General features: G+C 54.4%; 11 protein-coding genes across 11 annotated transcripts; 5 read left to right on the forward strand and 6 right to left on the reverse strand.

The window, feature by feature from the left end:
- The first annotated feature begins 1140 nt into the window (after window positions 1–1140).
- BO97DRAFT_444564 (acetyl-CoA synthetase-like protein) lies at window positions 1141–3287 on the forward strand. Its single transcript, XM_025698468.1, has 3 exons — window positions 1141–1563; window positions 1647–2770; window positions 2844–3287. The coding sequence occupies exons 1-3, from the start codon at window positions 1321–1323 to the stop codon at window positions 3187–3189; spliced, it is 1713 nt and encodes a 570-aa protein (XP_025549747.1). The 5' UTR covers window positions 1141–1320; the 3' UTR covers window positions 3190–3287.
- A 71-nt stretch (window positions 3288–3358) lies between these two features.
- BO97DRAFT_406840 (putative siroheme synthase) lies at window positions 3359–5490 on the reverse strand. Its single transcript, XM_025695508.1, has one exon. The coding sequence runs from the start codon at window positions 5165–5167 to the stop codon at window positions 3485–3487; it is 1683 nt and encodes a 560-aa protein (XP_025549748.1). The 5' UTR covers window positions 5168–5490; the 3' UTR covers window positions 3359–3484.
- A 377-nt stretch (window positions 5491–5867) lies between these two features.
- On the forward strand, window positions 5868–7923 carry BO97DRAFT_406841 (proteasome regulatory particle lid subunit RPN5). Its single transcript, XM_025695509.1, has 5 exons — window positions 5868–6200; window positions 6253–6309; window positions 6371–6607; window positions 6682–7170; window positions 7234–7923. Exons 1-5 carry the CDS (start codon window positions 6117–6119, stop codon window positions 7834–7836), a joined length of 1470 nt encoding a protein of 489 aa, XP_025549749.1. The 5' UTR covers window positions 5868–6116; the 3' UTR covers window positions 7837–7923.
- Window positions 7884–9003, reverse strand: BO97DRAFT_406843 (alpha/beta hydrolase). Its single transcript, XM_025695510.1, has one exon. The coding sequence runs from the start codon at window positions 8872–8874 to the stop codon at window positions 7981–7983; it is 894 nt and encodes a 297-aa protein (XP_025549750.1). The 5' UTR covers window positions 8875–9003; the 3' UTR covers window positions 7884–7980.
- Window positions 9004–9792: 789 nt separating this feature from the next.
- Window positions 9793–10840, forward strand: BO97DRAFT_426367 (purine and uridine phosphorylase; the record flags this gene model as incomplete). The annotated part of the gene is made up of 2 exons (XM_025697121.1): window positions 9793–10768; window positions 10827–10840. The coding sequence occupies 2 exons, from the start codon at window positions 9793–9795 to the stop codon at window positions 10838–10840; spliced, it is 990 nt and encodes a 329-aa protein (XP_025549751.1).
- Window positions 10841–13017: 2177 nt separating this feature from the next.
- On the reverse strand, window positions 13018–13553 carry BO97DRAFT_435965 (40S ribosomal protein eS27; the record flags this gene model as incomplete). The annotated part of the gene is made up of 3 exons (XM_025697760.1): window positions 13018–13200; window positions 13279–13341; window positions 13551–13553. 3 exons carry the CDS (start codon window positions 13551–13553, stop codon window positions 13018–13020), a joined length of 249 nt encoding a protein of 82 aa, XP_025549752.1.
- Window positions 13554–13928: 375 nt separating this feature from the next.
- On the reverse strand, window positions 13929–16142 carry BO97DRAFT_372372 (aminoalcoholphosphotransferase). Its single transcript, XM_025692862.1, has 7 exons — window positions 15635–16142; window positions 15558–15567; window positions 15338–15495; window positions 15230–15276; window positions 15073–15168; window positions 14357–15021; window positions 13929–14305 (listed from the first exon to the last, which is right to left on the reverse strand). Exons 1-7 carry the CDS (start codon window positions 15772–15774, stop codon window positions 14189–14191), a joined length of 1233 nt encoding a protein of 410 aa, XP_025549753.1. The 5' UTR covers window positions 15775–16142; the 3' UTR covers window positions 13929–14188.
- A 945-nt stretch (window positions 16143–17087) lies between these two features.
- BO97DRAFT_123057 (NIPSNAP family protein) lies at window positions 17088–18526 on the reverse strand. Its single transcript, XM_025689984.1, has 2 exons — window positions 17661–18526; window positions 17088–17590 (listed from the first exon to the last, which is right to left on the reverse strand). Exons 1-2 carry the CDS (start codon window positions 18334–18336, stop codon window positions 17106–17108), a joined length of 1161 nt encoding a protein of 386 aa, XP_025549754.1. The 5' UTR covers window positions 18337–18526; the 3' UTR covers window positions 17088–17105.
- Window positions 18527–19442: 916 nt separating this feature from the next.
- On the forward strand, window positions 19443–20502 carry BO97DRAFT_444571 (pyridoxamine 5'-phosphate oxidase family protein). The gene is made up of 2 exons (XM_025698469.1): window positions 19443–19682; window positions 19735–20502. The coding sequence occupies exons 1-2, from the start codon at window positions 19566–19568 to the stop codon at window positions 20344–20346; spliced, it is 729 nt and encodes a 242-aa protein (XP_025549755.1). The 5' UTR covers window positions 19443–19565; the 3' UTR covers window positions 20347–20502.
- A 147-nt stretch (window positions 20503–20649) lies between these two features.
- BO97DRAFT_406849 (lipoyl(octanoyl) transferase LIP2) lies at window positions 20650–22047 on the forward strand. Its single transcript, XM_025695511.1, has 2 exons — window positions 20650–21742; window positions 21799–22047. The coding sequence occupies exon 1, from the start codon at window positions 20743–20745 to the stop codon at window positions 21670–21672; it is 930 nt and encodes a 309-aa protein (XP_025549756.1). The 5' UTR covers window positions 20650–20742; the 3' UTR covers window positions 21673–21742; window positions 21799–22047.
- Window positions 21769–23411, reverse strand: rho3 (Rho family GTPase RHO3). The gene is made up of 8 exons (XM_025695512.1): window positions 23068–23411; window positions 22952–23002; window positions 22876–22893; window positions 22788–22804; window positions 22719–22733; window positions 22536–22657; window positions 22283–22484; window positions 21769–22224 (listed from the first exon to the last, which is right to left on the reverse strand). Exons 1-8 carry the CDS (start codon window positions 23115–23117, stop codon window positions 22106–22108), a joined length of 594 nt encoding a protein of 197 aa, XP_025549757.1. The 5' UTR covers window positions 23118–23411; the 3' UTR covers window positions 21769–22105.
- Between the last annotated feature and the right edge of the window lie 519 nt (window positions 23412–23930).

The raw sequence follows: 23930 nt of genomic DNA on the forward strand, positions 1-23930 counted from the left end.
ATACAGTACAGCACTCGAGTTCAAAGCAAGTAGAACACACCAAAGGAGAATACAGAAGCAGTCAACATTGGATTATGAGCGTATATTTAAAGAGCATGTGCTCGACCTGAACTCCCACTTCCGCGACCAATCGATACGATATGCCTTCTTTCCCCTACAACTCGCTAACAGTAGGGTATAGTACCAGAAACCCATCCAGTGAACCAGATGGCGATGCTCCAATACACCTTGGTGTATTGGCCAGCTCGCTTGCAGTGGAGCATACATTGGACCTCCATATTCTTCAGGCGGATGAACGAGTCATCATTCTCAGAACGATGAACAGCCTCATCTGAGTGGGGGCGACGAAATCCCAACTGAAACCAAGCAGATCTCCAAGCTGGACGCCTATCTGGAAGTACCTTGGAATGAGCATCTACTGCCCAGTCAGACATCATTCGCAAGATCATGAGTTCAAGGTTTCGTTGGAGGGATTGAAGGAGGAAGAGAAGGTCTAACCACTTTAGCGGAATAGTGGCAGTCTTAGCACCACCGGGCTATTACTCAACAGTCCCTAGTCTAGTACTTAGCGGGGTTATTCATGGCGAGTCAGTGCCCGGCGCCAGTTCCAAGGAACATTTGTTCCTCCACGGCGTCAGAACGCGGAAGACTGCCTGGTCTTCCATCCAAATTGTCTGCCTGCCATCAGCTTGTGACTGTCTTGTCTCTTCCCAGCATCGGCAAATTGGGAAATTGTTCCGAGACGGAAAACCAACACGAGGGGTAAAGAACTATAAGCCAAGCTGAGAATACGAGATTGGGGAAAGGAACGCAATCCTTCTGACGACTGACGTAGCGTCAGCCCACGGTGGAATCAGCCTGGAGTCAGCTGCAATGGCATTGTTCATTATTGATGGTTCTCCAGGATGGAAGATGATGCTTGTTCGGAGGCGTGGGCTAAGGATGATTCGGGAAGCATTATGCGAAGCAGCAGCAAACAACAGACAACAGACAGCCCCAAGACTCGGACGAGGGGAGAAGAATTGAGCGTGGCGTGGCTGGCTATCTGTTGGGGTTGCAAGCCCTACTTCTGCTCTCTAGCCTACATCCACCCCCCTCAGATAACTTCAGCCACCACGCAGCACGAGTTACTCGCCATTGGTGTGACAGATAACGGTTCGATTCAGGGCGTTCTCTTCACGGGCCTGATAGGTGGCTCGCCTAACTCTTGCAGCCAGCCTCGGTACGGTTGGAAGTAGTTGTGAGGAGAATTGCCCGATTGGTCTCGAGTAAGCCCAAGGCTGAGGTTCGCTTTCACTATGAGAATGAGTATGAGGATGAATGGCTTTAAATCATTCATCGTGCACCCTCTCAATCAGAATCAAGACGACCATGGATATTGTATCGTTCGCATTCAATGGTCCGGTCGAGTACGACCAGACCCGACCTCTGTACATCGACGCTCGAGATCCCTCGCGCAGTCTGAATGCTCAACAATTCAAGCATCTCGTTCAGACTCTAGTAGCCGGATTGAAGCGCCATGTTCAGCCAGGCGATGCGGTGCTGGTCCATCTAGGGAACAGCGTGAGTGCTCCAACTATCGCCTCACACACAGATTCAATCCTGCATGCATAGACGAACCCTCATACTAACCCTCAACACCACAGTTCATCCACTCCGCCCTATTCTTCAGCATCGTGGGAGCAGGGAATGTCTACATCGGCGCGGGACCGGACAGCCCAGCGCATGAGCTGGACAACGTGGTGCAAGCAGGCGAACCGAAACTGATATTGACGAGCAGCGCCACGCTCCAGAGGGTGCTGGAGGTGGCCACCGGACGAAGCATCCCAGCGAACCAGATCTGCGTGATCTCAGAGGAAACCATCCTCAGCTTCCTACAGTCCCCCGACACCCTCACCATCCCCACCACCACCACAGAAACCCCCACCGAACTAATACCACTAACCACACTCCTCACCCACGGCACCAGCCCCTGGACAACCCTCACAGCAGAGGAAGCAGACGCTACCCCCGCCTCGATGTTCTGCACCAGCGGAACAAGCGGACTTCCGAAAGCAGCTATACTCTCGCACCGCAATATGATAACACACCACAGCAGCAGCCACTACGCGCCATCGTATGCCGCAACGAGACGACTGATCGCGATCCCAGTGCACCACCTGTACGGCGCGGTATGGACGCACATCTTCCCGATCCGATACGGCTCACCGGTGTACCTGCTGCCGCGGTTCGAGATCCACGCCTTCCTGCAAGCGACGCACAGGTACCAGATCACGAACACCTATCTGGTACCAGCGATGGTACACATCCTCAACCAGGCCCCAGCGCACCTAGACCTACCGCACCATCTGGCCTCGGTGCGGTACATGCTCGTCTCCGCGGCCCCCATCGACGTCCCCGCGCTCGAAACCCTGCAGGCCTCGCTCCCCCACCCCGAAGCCCTAGTAACCCAGAACTGGGGCATGACAGAAACAGGCCTAGTCTTCCTGTCGCCGTACACCGACAAGACGCACGACAAAGCGAGCATCGGGCGGGTGCGTGGCGAAGGCGTGGAAGTGCAGCTCGTGGAGAGCAGCAGCGGGAGCATCATCGCGGAGGACGATAGGGCTGGGGAGATGTGGATCCGCGGGCCTGGGATCTTCATGGAGTATAAGCGTATGCCCAGTGACAAGGAACCCGGGGGCTGGTTTCGAACGGGCGATATGGTCTTCCGTCGACGGGGGCTGTATTACCTCGTCGGGCGGGTGAAGGAGATTATCAAGGTCCGCGGGTACGTACACTTACCTTACTCCACTGAACTTACATTGGGCAGACTCAGGTAGGATATGCTAACAGCACTCCAGCTACTCCGTCGCCCCGGCGGAGATCGAAGACGTGCTGGTCCAGCACCCTGGTATCAAGGATGCGGCCGTGCTCGGGGTGCATGCCCGCGACGGGAGCGGGACGGAGGTGCCGCGGGCGTTTGTTGTAAAGACAACAACAGTCACGGAAGACGAGGTGTACGGGTTTGTGGCTGCGCGGTTGGCGAGGTACAAGGCGCTGGATGGTGGGGTGGTGTTTGTGAGCGCAATCCCGCGCACGGCGACGGGAAAGATCCAACGTGCCAGGTTGGGGCTGATGAATGCGCAGAGGGAGAAGATTGCGAAGATCCTGGGGGTGGGGAAGGTTGGTGTGAGCGTTGCGGCGTAGGCTTTGGGTCTGCAGGTAGGTGGGGTTTTGGATGGAGTGTATATGTGTATCTGTATGTGTATACTGGCTTGATGTGTTGCTGGCTTTTATCTTGTCTGTTCATTGTGTTGGGCAGGTCTAGCATGGGACTGGAGCTCTTGTGGGAAAGACACTGAAAGAGTGGCATATCCTACGTACTGTACAGTATACTGAAAATCAAATCTATCATCCCAATCCGGGTTCATTCATATACATCATCTTTGGGTATCTATGCAACATGCGAACGTACGTAAACTCCAGCTGCAGCGCATCAAAATCACCGGTCCTCACCACCACCAACCGTCTCCAGACACAACTCATCCAAACTCCGGAATCCCTCCTCAACCACCCACTTCTGCCCCTGTGCAGGATGCAAGATATAGCAACTGGCGCCCACGACCAGCAGACCGGGCGGGCGGGAGCCCTCGGCCTCGAACGCAGCGCTGACGTGCTCCAACGTCGACCGGATGACGCGCTGATCGGTGCACGAGGCGCGCTCGATGATGGCACAGGGCGTGTCTTTAGGCCAGGGAGTCCGCGATGACGACGCCTCACCATCCACGACGGTAGTCAGCGACTCGACCAACGCCGACAAGCGATGCAGTGCCATGAGAAACACCACCGTCTGGGTGGGCACATACGTGGGAGGCGACGGCGCGGCGCCCTTACGGCCCGTGCCCGTGCAGACCAGCACCTGGTCCGACACGCCGCGGTGGGTGGCCGGAATCTCGGCGAAGAGCGGCGCGCTCAGAGCGCTGGTGATGCCCGGCAGCACGATCGGGCGGTAGCCGTGGCCGCGGAAGAAGTCGAACTCCTCGCCGCCCCGGCCGTACAGGTAGGGGTCGCCTTGCTTGAGCCGGAGGACGTGCCGGCCGCGGCGGAGCGCCTCCAGGCCCATCTGCAGGAACTCCTCCTGCGCGTGGTCTGCGTTGCCGGGGAACTTGCGCGCGATGTGCACTTCCGTGCGCCGCGGAATCAGCTCCAGGACTGGGGCGGGGACGAGCTTGTCGGCGAGGATGAGGTCGGCGGATTGGATGGCGTGGTAGGTCGCTCGCGTGAGGAGGTCGGGGTGGCCGGGGCCGGAGCCAGCCAGGATGATCTTGCCTCCGCGCTTGGAGAGTTCCGTGGACTCGTTCTGGTTGCTGTTGGTGGGTTGGTCTTTGCCGGAGGAGTAGGCCTCGAGGATGGTTTCGATGTCCGCGTCCGTGATGGCGGCGAGCTTGCGCAGCGGCCAGTATTCGCAGATTTGGGAGAGCCAGCGCGTGCGCCGGGTTTTGGCGGCCGAGATATCGTCTTCGGTCACAAGAGTATTAAAGGTGTGGCGCTGCCCAGTCGAATCGTCCTCGTCGCCTTCCAGTGCCGTTTCACACAGCCCGGCTGCGTAGTCTTCGGCCCACAGCCGCTTGCGCACGGCTCCCAGTCTGTCGATAGCGCTGCCGAGATTTGATGGGAGCGTAGACGAGATCTCCCGACGCAGCCGAGACGCCATTTTGCATCCGCGCCCGGACGTGGTGATGCCGATATGCAGGGGCCCGTCAGAGTATGTGGATAGGAGCGTGAATGTGCAGAGCTCGGGGGCATCGGACACGTTGACTGGGATCCGGAGCCGGCGACAGAGCTTGGAGATGTGTGCACTGCGCGGATTGCTTCCCCCGAGGGTTACAAAAACGGTGTCAACCACTCGGTCGACTTCTTCTCTCCCCAGACTTGTCAAATCGTCGTCTTCGAATGCTCTGCGGATCCACTGCACTGCGCCATTCTCGATCCGCTCAACAAGCGTATATTGTAAACCTTCCTTGGGTTCAGGAGTGATCAAAATCGGTTTCGCGCCAGCCTCCAGACTCTTCGCGCAGCGAGCCGCAGCCAGAGGATTGGCGCCAATGATTAAATGCACCTGCGACTCGACGTTGACGGCCGTCAAGAATGGTGCAGGGAAGCTGGTATCCGATGCATCTCGCATGGTGATGAGTTGCCACTGTGCACACAGTAGGCTATAGTGGGTGGCGTGACTTCAGTCTTCTTTTCTCTCAGGTCGATGATCGAGCAGCCCTTACACGGACTGAATGTCGCGACTTCGAGGACACTCTCAGGGGTAGTGACTCAGGGCAGCCGATCCGTTTTATAGAGCCTCAATTGATAGTGGCTGTACCTCCGCGGAAATGCTTAGTCGACCCAGCAGCGGAAGACTAGCAACTGAAGATAAGCACTGCAAATTCGCCCACTTGCCACCTGAGTCTGGTCGATAAGGCTATCTGCGATATGAATCACAACGAGAGATCACGCAATATCCGCGGCGTCGCAGTTCTGCGTCTTTGGGGATTTTATAGATTTGTTGCCTGATGCGGTTTAATGCCATATTGCGTGATTGCGTGATCGGATCAAGTCTTAGATAAGCAGTCCGGGGCTTACTCTGCGTTACCGGATTGGGCAGGTCTTGGATTGGCCAGTTGGTGAGGGAATCGTGTGAAGATGGAACTCGGCGCCTCAGGCAGAAGGCTTGGGAGAAATCGGTAATCGGAGCTTCACCTCTCCGGGATGTGTTAGAGTCAGAACAGTTTGCAAGGCATGGCCCTTGAACATCACACCATTTTGCTGCTCGCTTGGAAATCATGAGCCACAGAGCACAAAATAGTCAATCTGAGTTTCACAGGAGAGGTATGGTGTAAACAAGATCGATGCTGTTGCGGCATGATTGAGAGAGACCCCGTCACGTGACGCAGCTGGGAGCTGCACGTCAGAGCTCCGAAGCCCGTCCGTCCATGCCTTGAACAATCCGCCTTCATCATATCTCCCATCCCCCATCATCTCCACCATTTACACGTCTTCTTCTACGTGATCTCACTTCTATCTGCCTATATACCCTTTCCCAAAACTAGTAATTTTCCTCCGTACAGTGACGCCTCGTCACCATGTCCGAAACCTTGTTGAAGCCGGAGAAGGACTTCTCCAAGGATGCTGACAAGCTGATCCCGGAGGCAGAGCAGCTTGCCAAGGTGGACACCCTGACTCTCTCGTCTCAGAGAATAAATCGCTGACGGAGTACAGACCGATGTGCAAGGGGCCATTGACAAGCTTCTCGTGTTGGAGAAGCAGGCCAGACAGGTGCGACGCTCCTTGCCCGTCCGACGACATTCATTTCATTCCACCTCTAACCAATCTCCAGGCATCTGATCTGGCCACCACATCCCGTATCATCGTCACAATCGTCACAATCAGCAAGAACTCGGGCGACTGGACCCTCCTCAACGACCAAGTGCTGCTGCTCTCGAAGAAGCATGGACAGCTCAAGCAAGCCGTAACGAAGATGGTACAGGTGGTCATGGGATTCCTGGACGAGACGCCCAACTTGGATGTCAAGCTTTCAGTGATCCACACCCTGCGGACAGTGACCGAGGGAAAGGTCAGTCAATCCACACGCCTCCCGGTCAAACCAGACAAAAAGGCAAGTGGGCTAACGCGACGTTTTCCGCGCAGATCTTCGTCGAAGTCGAGCGCGCCCGTGTCACCCGCATCCTCTCCAACATCAAGAAGACGCAAGGCGACCTCAGTGCCGCCGCCGATATTCTCTGCGAGCTGCAGGTAGAGACGTTCGGATCGATGGGCCGAAGGGAGAAGACGGAGTTCATCCTGGAACAGGTGGCGCTATGCATAGAGCGCGGGGACTGGACGCAGGCCACGATCCTCAGCCGCAAGATCAACAAGCGGTATTTCGCGCGCAAGCCGAAGAAGAGCGCGGAGGAGATCGAGAAGCTGAAGAAGGAGGCCGAGGAGCGGGAGAAGACCCGCCAGCCCGATGAGCCGCCGATGGAGGTGGACGACGACGTGACCGACCTGAAGCTGCGCTACTACGAGCAACAGATCATCCTCGCCAACCACGACTACAAGTACCTGGACGTCTGCAAGCACTACCGGGAGGTGTTGGATACGGACGCGGTGCAGAACAACCCGGAGCAGCTCCGCGCCGTACGTCTCCATTCTTTTCCCCGGTCCTGTCTGTTACTGACACTAAAGAAAAAAACTATCTAGGTTCTCTCTCGCATCGTGTATTACATCGTCCTCTCGCCCTACGACAACGAACAGTCGGACCTCCTGCACCGCATCCAGCAGGACTCGCGACTGTCCCAGGTGCCCGTGGAGGCGCGGCTGGTGAAGCTCTTCACGATCCACGAGCTGATGCGCTGGCCGATGGTGGCGGAGCAGTTCGGCCCGCACCTGTGCAACACGGACGTGTTCAGTCCGCAGCCGAGCCAGTCGGCGGACGACCAGCCGCACCGGCGGTGGCAGGATCTGCGCAAGCGGGTGATCGAGCACAACGTGCGGGTGGTGGCCAAGTACTACACGCGCATCCAGATGGGCCGGCTGACGGAGCTGCTGGACCTGGCGGAGGACGAGACGGAGAAGTACATCAGCGACCTGGTGACGTCCAAGACCATCTACGCCAAGATCGACCGCCCGGCGCGGCTGGTCAACTTCTCCAAGCCGCGCGACGCCGACGACGTGCTAAACGAGTGGAGCAGCGACATGAAGAGTCTGCTGGGCCTGCTGGAGCGCATCGACCACCTGATCACCAAGGAGGAGATGATGGCTCGCATCCTTCCGTCCCGGGGCGAGAAGGGCAAGGCGCGTTAAGAGGGTTGTGTGGATGTACAATGAGAATCTTGACGTAGAATGGCATGACGATTATCTATAGTACACCTTCTATGTCTATATAAACTAAATCCACCGTCTATCAATCCCCGTATACCCCCATCTATCCTCTACCTTTCCTCTTGTTCAAAACGGCAACTCCATATCATTAACATCCTCATCCATAACCCCCTTCTTCTTCCCTTGATCCTCAACATCGACCAAAACCCCCCTAATAAACCCGACAACAGCATCCAAGTACGGCCTCTGAGACGGCACAAAATGACCCCCAGGATGAAAGACAACCTTCCCTTCCTCATCCGGCAACCCGGCACACGCCTCAATCAAAGTCCGACTCCGCCCCTCATCAACGACCGCATCCAACGAGCCCAGCACATGCAACATAGGCGTCTGGATAGGCGGCTGCTCATAGAAAGCACGATACCGAGGCCCCGGGGCACGGAACCCGGAATAGCAGACGGCGAACTTCAACGGCGGCTGCACGTCCGCGATCGTGCGCCAGCTCTCGGGCACCGCGAAGCCCTCGATGCCCTGGTAGTCATCGCACCCGGCGCACGCGACGGCCGGGTCCTGGAAGCGGGGGAAGACCTCGCTCACGCGCCCGGGCTCCAGCAGCGAGGCGACCATGGCGGCCATGGCGGCGCCCTGTGAGAAGCCCACTACCGCGTCGAAGGGCCCCTCGTCGCGGATGACTTGGGCGAGGGTGTCGAGGCCCGCTTCCAAGCCTGCGTAGAGCGGCGGGTTGGCGGTGTTGGAGCGGCGGAACCAGCCGTAGGCTTCGGGGTCTTCTTCGGAGGGGGTGGCGATTCCGCCTTGCGTGGAGGAGGGCTCGTAGCCTGGGATGTCGGAGGGGAGTAAGCGGTGCGGGCCTGTCGGGTAGCTCGTTGTTACGGTGTAGGCTGGGCTGAGGGCTTTCGTGAGGTGTTTGATCACGGCGCGGGTTTTGGCGTGGAAGAGTGGCCCCGATTGCGTGTAGCCGTGGAGGCAGAGAAGTTTGAGGGGTGTACCTGCCGGTGGCATATTTTCGGTTGCTTGTTGACTTGAATTGAAAGACGGAGGAGTGAGTTAGAAGGCTGAGGCTCGCGAAGTGGTTTAGAAAAGACAGAGGTGGGAGAAAACAGAGAATGAATGTCTTTCGACTACTCGGAGTTGCGGAGTCAGAGGGGAAGATTGAAGATGGAATAGTAGACCGCGATAAGATAAGCGCGACTTTCCGTCCAGTCGGATTTTGCCGCCACTTGAGAGGCGGTAACCAAGCGAACAGTTTCCACGGCCGAGTTTCGTCCGTGGTCCTCGATTTTCGCCGCTGGAGTTACGGTCACCGCCTTTTCAAGGACTATACAGTTCACTGTCACAATGCTTACTTGGTTTGTCTTAGGCCTTGCGCTCAGATCCCAACATCTTCGGGTTTCCTTTCGCCTTGCTTTGTACTAAGATAGAGCAGTCAATCAGCCGCGCCAGGACTGCGTAAAGCAACCATGGTCCCGAAAAGCAGCTACATTCCAACGGTCTGAAACTGAATGGGAGCTGTGATCAGACATGAGAGATATATTTAGCCTTATCATAAGCTACCACATAATATAACAGTGAAACACAGCATAATGCCTACCAGCAACGATTCCTCACCTGGTAGAACAGAGTCATAATCTATAAGAACATTACACCCAGCATTAGCCGCCGCCGCCGCCGCCACGCGCCATGATATACATCCCCCGACTCGGAGCCAATGCTGAGATGTCGGCATCACATCGATATCATTGGTCGTTTGCCGTTGTCTCTTCCCTGTGCCTCCTAGGTTAGAAGAGCGGATTGGCATGTTGGCGTGGCTATGCTGCAAGTCAGTTCTGACGACTGGCTATGGCGGGCCTGATTCCCTCTTATTCCTCGTAAGTCCGCTGCATCGATGATGGCTATATCACTCCAAGTCTACCAAATATCATGCACGACCCCAGAGCCTACACAGTAGGCTGGATCTGCGCGATAGGCACGGAGCGCGTCGCTGCACAGGCCTTTCTAGACGAGAAGCATGAAGGCCCGGATCAAGTTTCTCCCCATGACGGCAACGACTACACCTTGGGCAAGATCGGTGAGCATCACGTCGTTATCGCCGTTTTGCCCAGTGGAGAGTACGGCGTAACCTGTGCGGCAGTCGTCGCACGGGATATGCTACACAGCTTCCCGAACGTCCGACTCGGGCTGATGGTTGGTATTGGCGGTGGTGCGCCTAGCTCCGAGCACGACATTCGTCTGGGAGACATCGTGGTCAGTGCCCCCTGTGACGAGCACGGCGGCGTGTTCCAGTATGACTTCGGCGAGACCGTACAGGGCCAGCGGTTTCGGACAACTGGTTTCTTGAGCCCGCCGCCGGTGGCGTTACGGACGGCGGTAAGTGGTCTTCGGAGCCAGTACCAGATCGCCGGGCATGCGATCGAAGCGACCATCGACGCAGCCCTGGAGAGACACCCAAGGCTACGCAACAAATACATGCGGCCACCTCCGGACAGCGACCGGCTATATCACAGTTGTCATGTTCATCCTTCGAATAATGACTCGGATTGTGCCGTCGTCTGTGGGGATGGACCATCGCATATGGTTGCGCGACCCCCACGGTTGGAGCACGAGGATAACCCCGTCGTCCATTACGGGCTGATTGCCTCAGCAAACCAACTGATGAAGGATGCTTGGATGCGGGACAGGCTTGCCGTGGAGAAGGACGTGCTGTGCTTTGAGATGGAAGCAGCAGGGCTCGTGAACCATTTTCCGTGTCTGGTCATCCGCGGGATATGCGACTATTCTGATTCGCACAAGAATAAGAAATGGCAAGGATATGCCGCCATGACGGCGGCAGCATACGCAAAAGATCTTCTGCGTTGGGTCCTACTAGACAAAGCTGAGGGTGAGATGCTACCCATTGGTCAGTCTTCATTCAGTCTTTTTGTTCCAGCTTATGCAAGCTTGTGCGCATCTGTCAGAAACGTGGTACTGATTCTGACATTAAGGATCCGATCAAACCTCACCAATGACGGAAAGTGTAGTTGCAACCAGGCATGCAGTTTCATCGCATCAAGAAGATAATCTTCTCGATACTACTTCCGAAATGGAGCCACATGCTGAAACGAAATTAACCTGCGAGGGTCTTGTTCTGACACAAGAACTATCCTCAGTGCCGGAGCTTCGGACTAGTATTATAGAAAAGATTATGACGAAATGATTTGAGTCAATCTTCCGCAAAAGCCGACATTTCTCGCTGCAGGGAGAGGCTTCCCCTTCAGCAATAGAGATACTGAACATCATTTCAAAGTCTACCACCGTGTCACGATAGTTTTGGGTGGAAGAGTACCACCCATCAACCACCCAATTTTTAGTGCTTAGTTTTGACTGGCAATGATAGGGCACAGGCCTTCCATAGGCTTCCCACATTTGTCTAGAGCATTTCCTGATTTGTTACCGAGACGCCGTAGGATCTCCGATCCATATCCGGCGATCTGGTAGAACGAGCTTCAGCTTATGCGTCCTTACTCATTAGTAAGTGACAACATAGTCATCCCTAGTCGGAAATCAGGAGTCAATGGCAGTATATCGACTCGTGGCACAAGCCTGATACTCGCATGCCATCCAGGCGACCAGGGATGGCCATTTGTCGAGCGCAACCACAAGACAAAGAATTCCTAAGCGAGTCAGATATATCAACGATCCCAAATCAATACACAAACCCAGCACGCCTTCCATGGCAGCCCAGGGAGATCCGTAACTTGTGTTGCCAAACTCCGAAGGCGAGTAGCGAGTTCGATCTCAGAGCTCAGCGAACAGACCACGCTATGCTCTCGGACGCGCATTCAACAAAGCAATAGAGCATGTTTCAAGAGATCATCTGCAGCAGAAAACATTCAAGCAATGGGTAGGTAGCAGAAAAAGGAAAACAGAGACTCCGGTAGATATAGTTATCGATAGGCCGATGCCAAGCGGGAAAGTATGGAGTTGGGCCACGCTAGACCTAACTAAGACATCCACTATTACGGCCTGAGGTTAGCCATGCGGAGAAACTTCAACGATAAGGATTAACTGTGACTGAGGGGCTTCGGCAGGCTACTCTTGTAGTATGACAATGTGCATTGTATTGGAAATGTGCGCTATTGAGCATTGATGACTGATGGAAAATCACACGGTATACGATCTGTAGAAAAGTGGCTGGACACCGACACAGATGGGAGATACAAGTGGCTACATCCTCATGATAAGCTCTTTCTAGACCCCAACCCCGGTATCTAGTGCCTTCACTACTGCGGGGTTGACGGTGGAGCCGTAGGATGATCTTATCGTTACTGAAACAGCATTTCCGAGTCATCAAACTACGCGACTGGGTAATGCAGATATGGAACCAAATGACCTTAAGAACATACGATTGCTACCAATCACGGAGCGATATACAGTACCACCTGGGGAGGAAGCCTCTTCAGGTCTTTTTAATCCCCGAACCAACGATTGTTCCGTCACGAAAGCCGTATGCCGTGCCGTATCGTTCCTAATGTTGCCAAACAACCATAACCACCATCGACCCAAAACCACCCCAGTCCCGGCGGCAAAACGGCAAAAGCTCGTGCAATCGTGGCGGTGGTACTGTGTATCGATGCTCCGTGTATCGCTTTTCGAAGAGTTGGCGATGTACATCCGTCAAGAGAATCAACGTGGGTACATAGACAAGAAAATCAGAACGATGTCGAAGGAATCAGATAAATGGCAATAGAAACTGGGAGAAGAAAAAGTCTCTCGAGGACCGGAATCATGTTGTCAACTGTAGTGTCTTGGTTCGTAGTGCCAGATATCCGGAACGCCCCTTAAACGTGAACAGAGAATAGATAGGGGAGAAAAAAAAAAGCAAAAGGAATAAAGTAAAAAATTGCTTTTGTTCTTTTTTTCCGTAGTATCAAAAAAAGAAATGGGGTATGTCTGGTCAAGAAAGTGTTTTTTTCATTTCCCTTGGAGTTCTCTGCGGGGGGCACTGCTTCTCGCAAAGGGGCGAGGATTCCATCTTCTATCTGAAATCTGCATTTTCCTTCAAGAAAAAACGAGATATATTAATCCATCATCATCGAAGAACGCCACATTGCTTTCATCATCGCTCCGAACCACGGGGGTGCTTTTTATTTGCGCGCGTCGAGACATCTACTTGCGGCGGAAAGAGCAGCCCTCGGTGAGGCGGGCCTTACCACCGGTGGGCTGGCACAGAACGGTGGAGCAGCCGGCGCAGACGACGACGGTCTGGGCGTGGGAGAAGACGGTGGTGATGGTGAAGCAGCCGGGGCACTTGACGTCCATGAAGAAGGAGCGGGGAGCAGGCACAAGTTGCTGTTGTTTGCCGACATGTCTTAGCCAATGTTCTTGCGATTTCGATATCTCAAATTCCGGGCGCGGGTATCCTCATACCTTGAGCTTGTGCTTGCGGGCCTCAGCCTGAGGCGTGGGGTTGAGGAGGTCGACCGCGAGAACCTATTGTTGAATCATCCTGTTAGCTGAAGGTCCTTCAACCAAGTCCGTATTGGAAAAATCTCGATGGTCCGGCGATAAGGTGGCGATGGCGACGGGAAGGCACTGAGGCGGGATAGCGACATGACAGTCGGTGCAGCCGGGATGCAGACTGGGCAAGGGACATATTGCGTGTTGGGTCGAAGGGGCTTTAGGATAGGATAGGGACCTACCATCTTGACGAGACAAAAAGTCGATCAGCGAGGGAGGTTGAATGAAGCGCTGATGATGATGGCCTGCTTGAGGGTGAGGACAAAAAGGTGGTCTCGTGGAGAGGGCGAGGACTGAAGGGAATTCTCGACGGCGTCACCCAGCCAGCCCGTTTGGGGGCAAAATAGGGTTGCAGCCCTCTCGCTTACCCTGCCGCTTCAGGCATTTGGGGGGCCCGGCCCGTCTGTTGACCCCGTGCCAGGCCGCCCTCTCCGCCAATAACTGCCCGCTTATCTCAGCTTTCGAGGTTCTACGATGGATACTGGATCATGGATGCTCAAGGTCCTTCCATTACGACTTCACTATTAGGAACTTCTCACTCCGACAAAAGATACTGACTGGTCGCTGGCTGCGAAATTGCTAACACTAATAATATACGCTGCTTTAATCTTCAATTCATGACTAATGGTCCGGCCTGGGCGACATGTACCCGACATCTCCACCCCCGGCACAACCTCCCCCCTCACGACATCATTATCCAAGTGCACTCCATGCGCTTGACTTCGCCACCCGATGATCGAGCGACACCGTCTCTATCATACAACATCGGTACTTCTTCATCATGGTCTAATCCCCACAACAACGACCTCAACATGCGACACTAGTTCGTCTTCTTCGGAACTCCGTTCGCAACAACCACCTCCACATGCGGTTGCGGATGTTTGATAGTCAAGCACCAGATGTCGATGTAGTCGCATATCGTTGTGATGATATCATGCTGGATCAGATTAGCGCCCGCTCACCCAATGGTTGAAACATCAACACTTACCACGAAGCTACCATACACGCCAATGGATAGACCCAGACACACCCACACGAAAGCAACCTGGCCAGCCTCGTTTCCCAGAACACTCGACCAGAGACCGTACTTGTCGCCAGCACTGTCGATCGTAGCCAGGGCAAGAGGAACCAGGAGCATGTTGAAGTAAGGGAAACTGGTCTTGACCAGGTGCGCGATGATCATTCGGCCCACAGCGTACGCGTTGATCAGGCCAACATACAGACAGAACGCAATCGCGTGGTTCTCCAGGATGGTCGGTTGAAGAGACAGGTAGGCCGGGACCAGAGTCCATACAGCCACGAGTGGGAGGAGACCATAGAGAGGCTTGATGGGGTCCTGGCCACGCTCACGGCGGATCTTCATGACATGTACGATGCTGGAACCCGTGGCGAAGAAGAGGAGGACTCCGCCATATACCAAGTACCACTGCGTAAAGGCCATTCCGTAGAGCTGATCCGGCAGGAAACCCGGCTTTGAGAGACCGATGGTCTCGAGCATGGGCCGGTGCCAGAAGCTGCCGCCACCCATGTAGGCCGTGAATCCAAAGACAACGCAGAGCGTGAGGACACCTTCCACGGGGCCGGAAATGATTCCCAGGGTCAGTACTTGGGTGTAATACTCGTCCCAGGTCTGGACGTAGAAAGTCATAGTTGCTGCCACCGTGTCAGCATCCTAGACTCGTTCTCCTTTAGCAAACCACATACATCCGAAAAGAGTGAGTATCGTGGCCCATGACTGTCCGAGATTCATGGCCGCACAAAAGATCAGGACTCCCAAAGCCGTGTTGCAAGCATCGACACCTGAAACAGAGAGCTTAAGTTCGGCACTTGCTTAGATGTGGGCTTAGATGTCGCGACTTACTGTGATCAAACAGCTCACCCAGAGGGCCACTCTGCTTGGTTCTCCGCCTGCGTTATGCTTTAGTGTCTTGTCTACCGGTAGCAAGAAGGCGCGAAGGGCTTGTCATACGCTTGAATGCCGTCTACACCGTCGAATGTCTGATAGAGGAACAACCCGAGGGCGCAACTGGCATAGACCCAGGGAGGGCAGTCCTGGTCTAGAGTCGGGTTGTACCATAGGATGGTGATGAAGTTGACTACCACAAAGAAGAATCCGGTCAAGGTGATCTACCGGTCCTCTGTTATTATGTCTCGTTCCGGCTGGAGAACGATCAGGCCAGGCAACTTACAGCATTAGGACTAGGGCCGCCGGGCAAGATCATTAGCATGAGGCACAACAGCCGGTGAGAATAGCGTCGCTACTTACGCCATGCTCATTGGGAAGAATTTGATGACAAAATCATTGTAGAACGGTTTCAAAATATAACGACTGACGAGCGAGTGGTCCACTCCCGCATAGCGGTACTGCCGCAGGTTCGGCAGTTCGTGCTGGCGAATGTACACCATCTTGCCTGGTGGTAGATGGTGGTAGATGGTGGTGGTGGCGTAAAGCGGGCCTGGTCCCTTCGACTACGAAGAGCAATATAGTAGTAAGTCCAGATAAGTTAGTTGCACGATTGAGAAGGCCCAGACGGTATCCCTGTATGCCTTCACGTGCGGAAAAGAAAGCCTAGTTGGCTCCGGATGAGGATTGATGCCAGAATGTCCAAATGTCTTCCTGAGTAGAGACGAGAAGAAGGAATTAAATAGTCATAGAAGAAAGAGGCCTCGAGGAGGTATTGGAGGCTGGTTTGAGGATTAAAGATGAAAGAGGACAGGCTAGACAAAGGGAAGCGCGGCGAAAGAAAGATGATGATGATGTTCGCTTTTCAACCATGAATTTTTCCTTGGTTGTTTTGATTTCCCAACAACTGACCCTCTTTTTTTTTTCTGCCGGCGGAAAGATACTGGATGCAAAGGCGGGGAGAACAGCCAGTCAACACCGGGATTCTTCTTCTCTAGGGCTGCAGAGAACCTCACCGCACATCGTCGAAGAATCGATGCCTTGGCCGAAATGGCGGCGACACCCACGTGCTGCTATGTCTGTGATTTGCTGGTTCAGTGGTTAGACTAGTAGCAGTATGACTTCACTGGGCTAAGAACAAAGCGCCATTCCCCCCAAAAATACTTTGTCTGGTCGCGTTCTTCCCTGTGCCGCCCTAGGCTTGGATCGTCGAAGAACCAAGTGGGGTGCCTAGAAATTGCTGCCATCTTGCTAATCTATTCGACCCGAGGTAACATTTGACACCCAACTCCAGGCCGTGACTCGGTCGCGCACAGAGCGGGGATGGCTTCGGTTACGTTGATTCGGCCAGCAATATAGAGCGGGACCATGGGCGGGTTTATGTCGGGGCCATCCTTCAGACTAGAAGTTTTAGGCTGTCTCTAGAATTTGAGAGTCTAAAGTAGAAAACTGGATGAAGACAAAGCAGCCCTACCTAGGTACTAGTACGTAGTAGACAAAAGAAAACAGTTTCAATAAATGCTAATGTCAGATACGATACATCCAAGGCACCGTGGCCGGCTAAGAGAATGTGTGGGTAAAGACCAACAAGCTCCAGGGCCCCCGCCAATCCCGGATTCGTGAAACAAAGGACATGCTGGGTTGCCCCACGCTTCATTTGTCGGACTGCTCGCCGACGGTTCGGATCCTGACACTCTTGCCCTGTCCTGATCCCATGGTGCATGGATTGCAAAGGAAGCCCATAACCTGGTTGGTTCTGCATGCTTGGCTAGTCCGCCCGGATAGCCTGGTCTTGTGATCACTGATCCTCACCCCCGCAGCCTCCGCGATCTCTTTAGCCGACAGGGCTCCACGGCATGGGGATCAGAATTCGACTCTGCATGCTTTGGATCAGTGGGACAGTCTTGTGCACCGTCTCCGCCCAGCCTTCAATGCCCCAGGACTGTTCGCGGCGGATCTTCCGCTCCTCAAGGTTGGCGAATTGCCAGAGATGATGCACAGTGTTCAGATCTCCAATCTGCACGAACCAAGCACCGACTCCCTCCATGACCTCCCGACGGGCGGTCAGGCCGCGGCGCCAATGTGTTTCCCATTCCAAGAGGTTCCCAGGGTGAAGAGTATACGAGCGGAGTTCGAACAGGCCGCCAAGTTGCCGGGGAGGGGTCGTGGGCCAGAATGAAAACTCCTGCATAAGTGAGGTCTTCTTGCTTTTGATCAAACTCTTCAACTTCCGGTCAAAGTCTGGGAATTCGGGATGAGAGGCGATATTATGCAAGGATGCGTGGTAACCTTCGTATCGCTGATATTCCCAGATGTGAACTGCGATCACACATTAGTATCCCGTCTTGAGACAGCTTCAGAAGAGTGTTGGCCAGGCTGCTATAAATACCAAAGGTGTCGTTGTCGCCCACTTGAGTACGCCAACTACCGACTAGGTTGACTCGGTTTTCGGGCTCGGTGGCCATGCGAGGATACCACTGCCCAACGAGGTTGACATATTCATCGACTTTGTCCGGCTTGACATCATGAAAGACAATCGAGTGGACGTATTTGCCGCGAGCGAGCACCTGTGAAAACGACCGTGCGATGTCTTTGTCGAGCTGCTGGCCTTCCTTCGTGCCGTAGATGAGCGACGACAGTGGACCGCGTTTCGGGGATTGACTGGCTTCCAGCAACTGTTCGTCTTCTAGATTACGATGAGTAGAGAGTGAGCCCAGTGCCTTTTGACCCAGTCTATCTGCAGCGTCAAGGTCGGGGCTGTTGTTACAGCTTCCATTGCTCTCGAGCGGAGCAGTGGGAGCGGTAGTGTACTCACGGAAACGATCACGAATTGAAGGGGATGGTGCAGAGGAAGAAGTAGAAGCATCGACAGACTGACTCTCTTGCTGTTCTCTCTTCTTGCGAGACGCCTCGAGGTTCTCGCGAAACTCCCTCTGCCGTGCGTTAAACTCAGCAGCCGAGTCGGGGGTGATGTCGCGGATGGAAGGGGCACGATAGGCAGCCACAGAGGAACTGAAGGGGCGCGCCAGCACAGAAGCTGGACGGACCACGCGTTGTGCAAACATGACTATGGCTTTTACAAGAAGCAGGTGCTCAAAGGCCGGGAAGTCCACAGGAAAACAAACACAATAATAGATGAAGAATCAATGGTGGCAAAGGCAAGGTCGGCTGTATGATCAAGCCAAACAACACAGAGCAGTGAAGACAACGAAGAGGGGATACAGGGGAGGGGGTTTAATAAGAAGGGAGGGGGGAAGACACAGAGGCTGAGACACAAGTGGACAGGGATATATCGAGGCCAGCACGCGACAATTTAGTGACCTGACCGTCTGGCTGAGAGGAAGGAGCACGGCAGGCAGAGTCGCTGAGAACCAGTCGGGTAGCAAGCGTTGGAGGCCAGGATTGGCAGCAAAGAGGAACTGGCGGAATCGTCGGGCGGAGTAGATCAAAACTGGGGGATCACGATCGATATGGTTGGTAGAATGGGGTGGTGGTGATCGATCAAATGACACTGGTAGGGAGAGGAAGAAGAAGAGAGGTGAAGGGGAGAAGAGGTGAAGAGGAGCGAGCGAGGAAGTTGAGAAGTACCCCCGAAGTAGTGCAAAGCTGGGGAGAGTGCGGGGAAATTGGCCAGTAGTACGAGTAAGTCGTAGTAACCGTGTGTGACTGCCGGCCTTTCCCCTGTCCTTATATGTCCATCACCAATCTCCGCCCCAGTAAAGTAATCAATCCATATGACCGAGTAATCCTGAGCTCTGCATCCGCTCATCCTGCCGAAAAAGTTGTGCTGTAGGCGCAGCTCTCTCCTGATAACGGACAAGCTGCAATTGATTCGTCACATAATGATCTCTGCCGCGATCTTCACGGGCTACTGCTCACTGCTCGTTGACTGAGACCACCATGACGAAACAGGTGGTTCCCTCAAGCTCTCTCGACCCTATCAATCATCACGGGTAAAGCCTCTTCACTTCATCCCAAGCGAAAGGCCGCGACACTACCCCTGTCTCAAGCTACATAGCATCGATCATTCCGTAACGGCCAAAACAGCTTCCAGCTTGATGACGTCGATGGAAAGCTGGACAAGCAACGGGTTAGGTAATCGACTCGGCCCGCGCGGTGATCCGCGCGCAACCGTTCCATTCCAGTCTGGTTTAGTGGAAGCTGCTGCTCTGGCTTCCACTCCGCAGCCCCTCAGCTGCGCTTCCTTCGTTGTCAGCTAGCTGCTCTTGATCGTCTAATCTCTTAAGTTTACTCTCTCTCCGAAAGGCTCTGGGACAAGATTCCGGTTGACACCATGGCGGATCCTATCAACCCTCCTCTTTCGTACGAGGCATCCGCCTCGACCTGCCACCCGCATGTCGCAAGCACGTTGCCTGCGGAGGTGGTTTCCAGCCTCAAGAACTCGCGCTTTGTAGGTGCAGATATCTACTTTGACTCACTGCCACTATCTGACCTCTACCCAGCTGCATCTTGCGACAACTGACGGCATGACCCCGCACATCTCGCTCATGTCATACACCTACCTGCCCTCCACTCCCTTCGACCCATACCCTACGATTATCATGACCACCAACACTTCGTCTCGCAAGACCAACCACCTTCTGACGAATCCACGAGTCTCGCTTCTGGTCCACGACTGGGTCTCCCACCGGCCCCCTACCCGCGCACCTCACCCCGGAGGTGACCGGGAGGGATCTCCGCCGCCCGCGGCCACTCGGTCATCCTTGGCCAGCCTGCTGCTGAACCTGAACACGAGCGCACTGTCGAGCATTTCCACGACCATTGCCGGAACTGCTCGGGTTCTGGAACCGGGCTCTGAGGAGGAAGAGTGGTGCAAGACACAGCACCTGGAGAACAACACCTTTGAAGAGGAGATCGGCACGTTCGGTCAGCAGCTGCAACAGCAGCCGGGCGCAAGACGGCCTAGCATCTCCATCGACACTGACGTGCGGGTGGTTACTGTACAGGTGCGCGAGGGACGGATTGCGGATTGGAAGGGAGGGGTGCGCGATTGGCAGCTGGTTCGGGAGGATGAATCGCAAGAGGCTTTGGTCAACGGAGTTTCGCCTGCATAGTGGTTCAATAATCACCGACTACAGCTGTTTTCTTCGTCTGGTTTGTCCAGGGATTGATTCTGTTCATACGAATGGTATGGGGGCATGTCCAAAAGCCGAGTGCCTGCTTCTGTGTATTATATCGAATTCTGCACAAACATGTTTATATAACACGGTCTCTGAACTCGAAATCAGTAGTTGTCGAGAGAATAACCTCGAGTAGCATGAGACATATCGTCGTCACATGACTGGGGCCGGCGGGCACTGGCGCAACCCATCTTGAGTCTAATACCGACAACATCTTCAACATTCAAGCCTCAATTCCCCGCGACAAACCGATTGATACCAACCCAAACATACCGCACCCCAGCACCTACAAACCCCATCCACAAACCAATCCGACCCAAATAAAAAAAAATGCGCCTCGCCCACATCCACTACCCAAACCTAACTTCCTTCACGCGCATCTCCCAACTCCAACAAACACTAACAACCCGACTCCTCACGCACAAGAAACTCCTCTCCTCCGCCGACACCACAACAACCCCAATACAACCGCCAGACCCAACAATAATAACCTTCACACCACACCCAGTCTACACAACCGGCCGCCGCGACCTCCCGCCCTCGAACACCAGCCCCCGCGACACGACCACGACGCCCAGAGACCGCGAGTCGAACCCCAATGCCTCAAACAACACATGCCTCTCCCTCCCACCCCCCCTGGAAAAAATCCGCCCGCTCCTAATCCCACCAACGCCCTATCCACCCCCACCAAACCACGCGCCCCCCACACAAAAAGCAGAATACCACCCCACGCTACGCGGCGGACAAACCACGTATCACGGGCCGGGGCAGATGGTCGCGTACACGATACTGGATCTGAGGCGGTTGGGGCTCACACCGCGGTGTCATATCCGGTTACTGGAGAACAGTGTGGTGGATGTGTTGGGGTCGTTTGGGGTGAGGGGGTTGATTACTCAGGATCCCGGGGTTTGGGTTCATCATCGGGATCACCAGGGGGAGGGGCAGGGGGAAGAACTCCCCCGTAAGATCACGGCGGTGGGCGTGCATCTTCGTCGGAATATTAGTAGTTTCGGGGTTGGGTTCAATGTCACGCAGGAGCCGATGTGGTGGTTTCGGCAGATTGTGGCGTGTGGGTTGGAAGGGCGCGAGGCGACGAGTTTGGCGGGTTTGGGGGTCGATGTCGATGTGCAGACGGTGGCGGGGAGGTTTGTGGAGGCGTTTGTGCGGCGTGTGAACGAGGATTTTGCAGGACCGTCGGGTAAGGGGGAGGGGATTGAGGGGGTGTATTCGGTTACGGAGGAGGATTTGTTGCGGGGGTAAGTTGACATGAAGTCATGCAGGCTGTAAGATATTATAAGTATCCTAGATGGATTCTCGGAGTGGTTCTCAGGTATGCTTTTGGATGTGTAATATTGAGTTTCGATAATGCTAATGGGATAATTATAGTGATGTTGCTGCCTTTGACCAGCTGTCCATCAGGCCTGCCTTGCATGCTTTCAGAGTTTCGGAGACAATATCAGGGCATTAAGTGTACACGAGGAGAACACGGTCGGTAAGAGAAGTATATATAGCGAGATGCAAACGCAGGGTGACCAAATGCGAGGGCGACAGGCTGAATTGCGGCGAAACAAGGTCTTCGAGGCCGCACGTATCCAGAGCAAACTGACCTAGTCCGGTGGTCGAACAATAGGGAGGAATATCGAGAACGGGTATAATGATAGAGCACAAAACAACAAGCGACAAGAAACCAAGTCTAAAGAATGATACACCGATCCCCAGATCCGCTCGACCCCTGAGTTTTCACTCCCAGGGCCACCTTGGCTGCTTCATAGAAGGTCTCCATGATGCCACGGTTCTGCACGGCGGAGCATTCTGCAATCAAATGTTCAGCAAGCATGAACCCACAACTTAACCAGAACAGCACACTCACCCAGATACTTGACAGCACCGATCTCTTTGGCCTTGGAAAGGCCTTCCTCGTACGTGATGGCGTTAGGGTTGTCGTTCAGGAACTCGTCCTTCCTTAAGTCGCATTTCAGCGCCGTGAGGACCAACTTCACGTTGGGGCAGTTTTCCGAAATCTCCTCGATCCATTTGCTGGCCACGTTCTCGAACGAATCGCGACTGTCGACCTAGAGTCGGGGTCAGAGGGGCGATTCGCGCAGTCGCATCGGTCTCCTTACGCTAAAGCAGAGCATGATCACATGGGTATCCTCGTACGAGAGCGCGCGCAGTCGATCGAACTCTTCCTGACCGGCAGTATCCCAGAGCGACAGTTCCATGTGTACATTGTCGACGAAGATGTCTAGACGGGGGTCATGAGTATCAAGGGGTAGTCGAGGCCGAGGTCGGGGCAGGGTAACTACCATGTACATAGTTCTCTATTTCAAGCCCAAGTTAGCGAATCCCTCATCTCAAGGGGGTTGGATGCGCACCGAAGACGGTAGGTTCACTATGCAGTCAATGCTGCGGTCAATAAATCAATCGCAAACAAGCATTAAGCGCAACGCAGGTGAGTCTCACTAGACCGTGGGGAAGTATCTAAGCGAAAGGATGTTAGTTCAATTTCGAAAACAGGGGTGTTGATTAGATGGCCAACCCTCTAGTGAACACATTCAAGGCGGATGTCTTGCCGCAAGCACCGTCCCCTCTTATCTAGGAAGTCAGCTCTTTCAGTCCCACCCGGCCGACCGATATAGATTGAGTTGCACTGACAGGAGCACCATCTTCCGGCGCACGACTTTCTGACGCCCACAGAGACTCATCGCGACGGTATTGGGGGAATGGGGTGTTCGGTGGAGGAATCGCAAGAGGAGGAAGGATCTGGACGAAGATAAGGGAGGGAAGGGGGGGAGGGGAGAGTTCTAGATCGGGGAACGGGGGTGGCTTCGACAGCAGCGAGAGCGGAGGAACGAGCGCGGACGGAGGGTTCAATGTCGGGTTGGTGGGTGTCGGGGTTAGAAGGAGAGAAATATCCTATGCAGGCCAAAGTCCAATAGCAGTAAGGGTAAATGAAGAGGTTTCACAAGGGGGGAAGTGGTCAGAAGGTTTACGAGATGTTGGAAGCGAACACGAAGAATGGAATTATTGAACGGGGCTCGCGAGCCACGGCCGGGCGGCGATGTCATCGGAGAGGCTCCACGAATGAGCCGATCTTCATCTGCCACACACAATATGATGGCGGTGCTGCAGCTCGGAGGCGTGCCGATCATCGATCAGATCCGTCAGCCAGTCTCCTTTTTAACGGTGATTTTACTGCAGGGAATAGACCCTTCGGTTTCATTACTGGGAGGGCATGGACTGGAGAATGCACTCGATGTGCTGGATATACTGGATATACTGGATCTACTGGATCTACTGTGGTGCTTGCCACATCATTGAACATCATAACTGGTTTCAGAGGAGATTGCGTGTTCAGCGTACTGCCAAGTGATTATAGGGTCTGCTTAGACTGATTGTCGCTTGATTATCATAGCCATAGTTAGTGCAGGCACAGTGTGCTAAATGTGTTGGGGTTGAGGCTAGTGAAACAATATATTTGACTCGGATATGGGGGATGATAAGCCTCCATGGACTCG

Source organism: Aspergillus homomorphus (genome assembly GCF_003184865.1).
Source record: "Aspergillus homomorphus CBS 101889 unplaced genomic scaffold BO97scaffold_28, whole genome shotgun sequence".
NCBI lineage: Eukaryota > Fungi > Ascomycota > Eurotiomycetes > Eurotiales > Aspergillaceae > Aspergillus > Aspergillus homomorphus.

Bases quoted from the DNA above. Each gene is read 5' to 3' on its own strand.
- BO97DRAFT_444564 (XM_025698468.1), top strand. From the start codon at position 1,321: ATGGCTTTAAATCATTCATCGTGCACCCTCTCAATCAGAATCAAGACG. The intron at 1,564-1,646 runs GTGAGTGCTCCA...TCAACACCACAG, and splicing joins TGGTCCATCTAGGGAACAGC to TTCATCCACTCCGCCCTATT. The intron at 2,771-2,843 runs GTACGTACACTT...ACAGCACTCCAG, and splicing joins GAGATTATCAAGGTCCGCGG to CTACTCCGTCGCCCCGGCGG.
- BO97DRAFT_406840 (XM_025695508.1), bottom strand. From the start codon at position 5,167: ATGCGAGATGCATCGGATACCAGCTTCCCTGCACCATTCTTGACGGCC.
- BO97DRAFT_406841 (XM_025695509.1), top strand. From the start codon at position 6,117: ATGTCCGAAACCTTGTTGAAGCCGGAGAAGGACTTCTCCAAGGATGCT. The intron at 6,310-6,370 runs GTGCGACGCTCC...ACCAATCTCCAG, and splicing joins TGGAGAAGCAGGCCAGACAG to GCATCTGATCTGGCCACCAC. The intron at 7,171-7,233 runs GTACGTCTCCAT...AAAACTATCTAG, and splicing joins ACCCGGAGCAGCTCCGCGCC to GTTCTCTCTCGCATCGTGTA.
- BO97DRAFT_406843 (XM_025695510.1), bottom strand. From the start codon at position 8,874: ATGCCACCGGCAGGTACACCCCTCAAACTTCTCTGCCTCCACGGCTAC.
- BO97DRAFT_372372 (XM_025692862.1), bottom strand. From the start codon at position 15,774: ATGGTGTACATTCGCCAGCACGAACTGCCGAACCTGCGGCAGTACCGC. The intron at 15,169-15,229 runs GTAAGTCGCGAC...TCTCTGTTTCAG, and splicing joins GGGTGAGCTGTTTGATCACA to GTGTCGATGCTTGCAACACG. The intron at 15,022-15,072 runs GTATGTGGTTTG...ACACGGTGGCAG, and splicing joins GATACTCACTCTTTTCGGAT to CAACTATGACTTTCTACGTC.
- BO97DRAFT_123057 (XM_025689984.1), bottom strand. From the start codon at position 18,336: ATGTTTGCACAACGCGTGGTCCGTCCAGCTTCTGTGCTGGCGCGCCCC. The intron at 17,591-17,660 runs GTATTTATAGCA...GTGTGATCGCAG, and splicing joins GGGCGACAACGACACCTTTG to TTCACATCTGGGAATATCAG.
- BO97DRAFT_444571 (XM_025698469.1), top strand. From the start codon at position 19,566: ATGGCGGATCCTATCAACCCTCCTCTTTCGTACGAGGCATCCGCCTCG. The intron at 19,683-19,734 runs GTAGGTGCAGAT...ACCTCTACCCAG, and splicing joins GCCTCAAGAACTCGCGCTTT to CTGCATCTTGCGACAACTGA.
- BO97DRAFT_406849 (XM_025695511.1), top strand. From the start codon at position 20,743: ATGCGCCTCGCCCACATCCACTACCCAAACCTAACTTCCTTCACGCGC.
- rho3 (XM_025695512.1), bottom strand. From the start codon at position 23,117: ATGAGTCTCTGTGGGCGTCAGAAAGTCGTGCGCCGGAAGATGGTGCTC. The intron at 23,003-23,067 runs GTCAGTGCAACT...TTCCTAGATAAG, and splicing joins CGCCGGAAGATGGTGCTCCT to AGGGGACGGTGCTTGCGGCA. The intron at 22,485-22,535 runs GTAAGGAGACCG...CCCCGACTCTAG, and splicing joins TGATCATGCTCTGCTTTAGC to GTCGACAGTCGCGATTCGTT.